Source organism: Aegilops tauschii, chromosome 6, assembly GCF_002575655.3.
Source record: "Aegilops tauschii subsp. strangulata cultivar AL8/78 chromosome 6, Aet v6.0, whole genome shotgun sequence".
In the NCBI taxonomy this organism is placed as follows: Eukaryota; Viridiplantae; Streptophyta; class Magnoliopsida; order Poales; family Poaceae; genus Aegilops; species Aegilops tauschii.
The window spans coordinates 465,271,869-465,278,506 of record NC_053040.3 but is presented as its reverse complement, the minus strand read 5'-3'; the positions used below and the strand labels follow the sequence as shown (position 1 = coordinate 465,278,506).

General features: G+C 42.9%; 1 protein-coding gene across 1 annotated transcript; it reads right to left on the bottom strand.

The window, feature by feature from the left end:
* Positions 1 to 938: 938 nt before the first annotated feature.
* LOC120966632 (uncharacterized) lies at positions 939 to 4,262 on the bottom strand. The gene is made up of 3 exons (XM_040392969.3): positions 3,273 to 4,262; positions 1,522 to 2,132; positions 939 to 1,396 (listed from the first exon to the last, which is right to left on the bottom strand). The coding sequence occupies exons 1-2, from the start codon at positions 3,871 to 3,873 to the stop codon at positions 1,531 to 1,533; spliced, it is 1,203 nt and encodes a 400-aa protein (XP_040248903.2). The 5' UTR covers positions 3,874 to 4,262; the 3' UTR covers positions 939 to 1,396; positions 1,522 to 1,530.
* Between the last annotated feature and the right edge of the window lie 2,376 nt (positions 4,263 to 6,638).

Here is a 6,638-nt window from a genome sequence, read left to right as displayed (position 1 = left end):
TCACAGCTTATTAATGTATTGGATCTAGTCTTTATGTTGTGGGTTGTTCAGAATTTCCATGATATTATGTAACTGTACTTTTAGATTGAAATGATGTTCTTGTGTTGTAAATGGAAGGTGTCTGGTTTTGTTGATTTTAATGTTCCTTGGTTTTGGGAGGGTTCATAGAGGTATTCAGTGCTGGTGATACTTGGTCTTGCGAAATTATAATTGTTGTTGTGTCAATTACTATTGTCATTGCATGAAATTGGATCAGCATAATTGGGGCCATGAATTGGACCAAAGGTGAGACTTGTGCTGAACTCAAAATTGTTGTTGCTATGTTGAGTTGATCAGCTACCACATCTCTCACTGGACAGAGTAGACCACTGAGAAGGAAATATGTGATGATGAAGACGATGAAGGGAAGAAGGATACTGATTTTGAGGATGATGAAGAAAAAGAGAAGAAAAAGGAGATCAAGGACCTGATCAACAAGTAGAGGCACTTCTCTGTCCTGAGCTCAAGCCTGTCATCTTCGTTAACTCATATGTCTCCCTTCGACACCAGGCAGAAGCTCAACAACTGTAGCTTATCTTTTGTCTTTTCTTGTTTTACTGTAACCTGATGGGGCTAGCGGGATGGTGGTCTATGGGGTACGTTTGGATTATGGCCAAAGTGTACCCTATCAAAATTTTAGTTATGACCCAAAGATTGGTCTTTGTTTGGATGGTTGTCAATTTTTTGGCATGCCAATGAACTCTAGCTAACTCTAGTTCATTTTTCTTGCCAATGTTAGCCAAATCATGCGCCACCAAAATCTAAACCAATGCTTTGATGGGGCAACCTTGGGCATAAACCAAACACACCCATGAAGTCCCCAGAGCTATACAGTATAAAATAATCTTAATGGTGCGACCTCTTCTGCTCTATATTCCATTGTTTCTACATTGTCATCATTCAGCTTCCAAACCAAATGCCATTTCTGTCATCACTCTTACAATGCATGAACTACAGAGTTGAACTGCCATTTGTACCAAATCAACACAACTATGATGTCACAATACATGATTTTAAGATTGCCTACCTATGCAAATTTCCCCAGACACTGAACTTGAAATGTAACAAATCGGCTAGATATCACACAGTTGTCACAGGAAAAACACGAAAACTTCCACAAAACAACAGCCTGCACACGTAGTCACTTTACATCGAGGAGAATCATGGTGACAAAAGTAAAACCGGACAGTGCTATTATCAGATCATCTAATCCCTGTCTCAACCCGTCTTTGGAATACCAAAAACAGGTTCCATGAACACCAGTGCGAAAGAGCAGAAAAAGGGCATCAGTTTGAAGACGCCACCCAACCACCACCTGCAGTAGTCTCATGAATGAAGAAGTCCTGGACTGTAGGCCCTGGAATGTACAAGCCAAATATGATGTCAGAAATTTGCACATAACAATTATCAGTTCGGTGTGCTGTCAGTCTGTCACAATACGTTCAATGGGCACAAATGGAAGTGGGTATTGTGCTGGCTGACCTTGTTGATTCAGCAGTCATTGTGATCCTCCAGCTCAGTGTGAGCGAGATGTATGTCCATCTCTGCAATCTCGAAAGCAACTTCAGCCTCATGAAGATGATGCTCCAGCTTGTCAAAGTCGAGGCCCAGCTTCTCGAAGTCGCCATGGTGATGGAGGCCCAGCTTGTCAAAGTCGCCATGGTGATGGAGGCCCAGCTTGTCAAAGTCGCCGTGGTGATGGAGGCCCAGCTTGTTAAATTCGCCGTGGAGGCTCAGCTTGTCGAAGTCGACGTGGTGATGGAGGCCCAGCTTGTCAAAGTCGCTGTGGTGATGGAGGCCCAGCTTGTCGAAGTCGCCATGGTGATGGAGGCCCTCCCCCACCTTGCCAGAGTAGTCAGCACCAAAGGAGAGTCCCTGTAACTCAGAATCAAGGGCCTCCAGCCCATACTCCTTCTCGTATAAGCTCTCTCCAGCATGAAAGTACTCGCTTTCTTCACTATGGTAGTAGAATCCCTCCCCTTTGAAGCACGGAAAGAAGTAATAGCCACCATCTGCCTCCTGGAAAAGGTAGCCCTCCGCATCTTCCAGGAGGTAGTAGCCCTCCAAGTTATGTTGCTTCTCCACAGAAATCTCTGAAAGAAAAGATAGAAACAAAAACCAATGATTATAGAGGGAACGAACAGATAGACATAGTGAGGATGTCAAGAATAGTCATGTAACCAAATTCATATACAACATCCGAATTAATCTGAAATCAACAAAAAGAAAAAAGAGGGGAATCAAATAAGCCTAATCATGTAAAACTACAGTCTACAGCAATCAATAGACAAATAAATCATAGGGAAGCTGAAGTTCTTAAATTGATTATTTAATACTGTACAATATGAACTACTGATCAGTTATGTGTTAGCATGATCACGGGGCATCTTAAATACCAACACATTAGAAATACTCGTGAATTCCACATTGTTGCAGACAAAAGTACTTGTTAATGTAATTTAGTAAGATCTAATTTGATTACTAGTTTAAAGGATGGATGGAAAAAAACTCGAATAATGAAATGTCTCAAGTATCACAATGAAATGTTGAATTCAGTAACGTGAACCTTAAACAATATTATGTACAAATTACTTTGGAAGGAAGTTTAATCACTGGGCATGAACATTAAAATAGTTTATCCAATGGAAATGATTAATGGCAACTTATCGAGAATAAAATGAGTTTAAGATCCTTCTCATAAGTATTGTGGCTAGAAAATAAACAGTTCTTGATAAACAGACGTATCAAAACATGGATTAATTGCTAACTGCTTGAAATGATATGCTATATATTTCTGCATTGTTACAAATTGACATCATTGTATAAAGCAAATGCATGTAGTCCTCCCGAGTCATGATCAGCTAGAGATCAATGAAACACAATAAGAATCACTGTATCCATTGACCATTGGCTAAAAATCCAGTTCTATAACATTGCTAACTACTGCCGATGAATGAGTAACCCCGAGATCCAATACCGAAGACCGAACCGAGAACATCCAATCGCTAATCCCTAACGGAACACGAACCAGGAACGCCAGATCGATCGAACAAAGGAACGGATCGCGCGCAAAACGAGGATCGCATGTGGAACTGGAGTATATCGCATGAGTGGAACGGATCTCGCACTGTCTTCTACCCTCCCGAATCGAGGACCGGATCCCGCACTGCCTCGCACCCAAATCGACGAACGGATTGCGAGGGGGAAGGTAAGGACGAGCAAATCGAACTCACTGCGCGAGTCCCGCATCTTGCGGGAGGGGAGGGCTGCCGCCGGGATCTCCCTGGGCGGCGGCGGCGGGGAACTCCTGGAGAGCAGGGCGGTGGTGGGGATCGCCTGCAGAGCAGCGCGGCGGTAGGGGTCTCCTGGCGGGGAGGGCGGCGACGGGGGCCTCCTCGCGGGCATGGCGGCGGTGGGGATCGCCTGCAGAGCAGCGCGGCGGTAGGGATCTCCCGTAGGGCAGGGCGGCGATGGGGGCCTCCTCGCGGGCATGGCGGCGGTGGGGATCGCCTGGACGGCAGGGCGGCGGTGGGGGGTCTCCCCGAGAGCAGGGCGGCGGTGGGGATCCCGTCGAGGCCATGGCGTCGGCCGGGTGGGAGGAGGGGGAGAATGGATCGGGGGAAGAGTGCGGGGGACTTCGGGGTGCGGAGCGGGGGCGGATGTGCGGGCGGGTGAGGGGAATTTGGTGGCTCTGTGGAGAGAGGATACGGAAGAATTTGTGCTAGTGTTGTTTCCGGGGCTCTGTAGCAAGGAAAAACAAAGAGAATGCAAGGAGCAAAACCCCCAACAAACAGATGCAAGGCAGCAGCAACAAAAAAACCATTGCAAATCCATCTTCAGAGTCTGGTCAGAGGACTTACACAGATGGTGCTGAACCCCATACTCCACTCCTGCAAACCAAATCTTGCTTGCAGATGATGTTGAATCCCATGGCTTCCTTCCTCTTAGGTGCTGCTCCCCACTCCCCACCAGTTGGCTGTTCCTCCTTCTCTGTCCATGGTGCCCAACAATGTTGTTCTTTCCCTTCTCAAGGAGAAGACATGAAGAAGAACTGCTGGTTGTGCTGTGTGGCACATGGAGAGGGGTTGGGCAGCTGCTGGAGCCATGGAGAACTTGCTTTGGCTGTTGGTGATGAAGGAGCCTTGGCTATTTGATGAGTTCTTCAGAAGAAGAAGAGGGGTGGGGAGGAAGATGAACAGTGCGGCGGCTCAAGGGGGGGAGACAGAGCTGCCTCCGGACAGCGCTGCTTTATATATAGGCAAAGCCAGAGATGGACAACGCATCGGACGCGCTCCACCAACCATCTGTCCCTAAAATCACGCCATGACCTGTCAATCCCTTCGGTTTCGGCCAAAATTAAAAGAGTAGCGCCACCTGTTTTTGGCAGGTGATAAAAAATTCTAAATGGCGCTGATTTGGACCTTTCGGGGCGCATGGTCCACGTGCCGTGGCTGGTTTCCTTTTTCACGTGAATAAAATACTCCCTCGTTTCTAAACGTAAGTCCTTGTAGAAATTGTCCTAAGGACTATATACGGATGTATATAAACATATTTTAAAATGTAGATTTATTCATTTTCCTCCATTGAAATCTCTACAAAGACTTATACTTCCTCCGTTCCAAAATAGATGACTCAACTTTGTAATAACTTAGGAACGGAGGAAGTAGCATCTAAATTAACGTTTTCCAACTATGATACGTGTACAATATACAAATACAATCGTGACAAGCATCGTTTGCTGGTGGGCGGCAATAATTTTTTGGTACATGGTAGGGTACCCACATTCCAATTACAGGTGGGACCATAGTGTTCCTTGAGGCGAGTTAGCACGCCGAGTCGAGCACAGTCACATGTGCTTTCTATTATTTCAATACAGTGTGAATTTTATTGGCTCGAAACAGAGTATATCAAGAGGATACGTAACATAACGAGCACACAACTCTCCTTCAAAGGTCATAAGGTGGTTGTTTGTTTAGAAATCGGAGACCGCGCTTGCTCGTAATGGTGCCACAATCTTGTCACATTTCAATTCATAGTGAATTAATGTTTCGTCGATTTTAATTATTTTAGAAAAAAATGTGATGCATCATGTTACAAAGTGGCATCCGCAATTTTCGGGTAAACAAAAACTATATGTGTATCACCGTAGTAGTGCCAAATTACTATGCATACTAGTAGACTGCCCGTGCGTTGCCACGGGCATGTCAACTTTAACATGGATTGAAAAAATAGCCAATAACAAAAAATAATAATTAAAATCCACTTCACTTGCAATATATTTTGATAAATTTTTTGAAACATTGCACTTCATTACAAATGATAATAACACTTGAATGCTTTTATTATTTATGCTTAAGATTCGATCATCTCACAAAAGCATGTGTATTGTTATTATCCATTAATTAAAGACAAACACATGGAGTACTGTGTTCCCTTTAAACAAATCTGCAAACCCCCAAACCTAGAACATAAGTGGGGACGTGTCCTGACAGCACATCATGCCAGACCAGAACTTTCAACTCTCATTGTGTGGCAATATAAAATGTCCAGAAAAAATATAGCTCTCTGAAATAATGCAAGGCAGCCCCAAGATATCGAGGTTCTAAATTGCTAGGAGCTTAAATGCTTAATAATACAATCATGTTTCTCCACTTTGAGCCAGTCCAACGTGGACTACTTCATTAATACCTACCATCATTCCAGATAACCTGCAAAACCAGAGGTAAAAGACTATACAAATAAAAGTTTCAGTTGAGTTGAAAGGCTCAAACTAAAAGCCAACAAATATATGCAGGGTTATTTCATACTGCTATTTTATTCAGCACCAATAACCTCCTTGTCAGCATCATAATATATCATCCAAAATCATATTACCAATTTTGGGGCAACTTTATACTACTTACAAATATAAAGAATAATATTAACTAAAAAAACCTTGGATTGTAATAGATGTGAAAAATACTTCTATGTTTCAAGGAATCATATGGTGTGAGTATCGTCTGAAAGCTTTTAGGAGAAATAAGGATAGAGAGCTGTTTTGTTCAACGAAACAGATTGGCTCTCCTTACACTAAGTCTAAGTTCATCATCATTCATCATTGTTACATGTATAAATCAGGATAACACACAATGAATAAGAGAAATAAGGATAGAAAGTTGTTAACTTCATCACAATGTTCATTTGCTTATACTTGAAGAAATAAGACAACATCTCCTGTGAAAAAAATATTTTTATTGACAAACGAATTCCCTCCATTTGTTAAAAAGATGCCTATTTGGTTCACCTGGAAGGCAAAGGAGAATTTCATAACATGTCTATGGTACCTTGCTAGAAGGAAAAAGATAACGGGTATACTTGGCTCAAAATCAGAATGGATGATAGAATTACATAGAGTTGTTTGTCCTTTTCGAAGATACAACTTTTGTAAGGAACTGTGTCAACGAATTCGCACAGAAAATATATCATCTAATTCCGGTAATGTAATAGAGCACACTAAATCATATTTATGAACGCGTAGGAATATGGACTCTTTAGAAGAAATGGACAGAGCAAATGAGCATGGTCCAATGCAGGTTGTACAGGTTCTATTGCACACATGT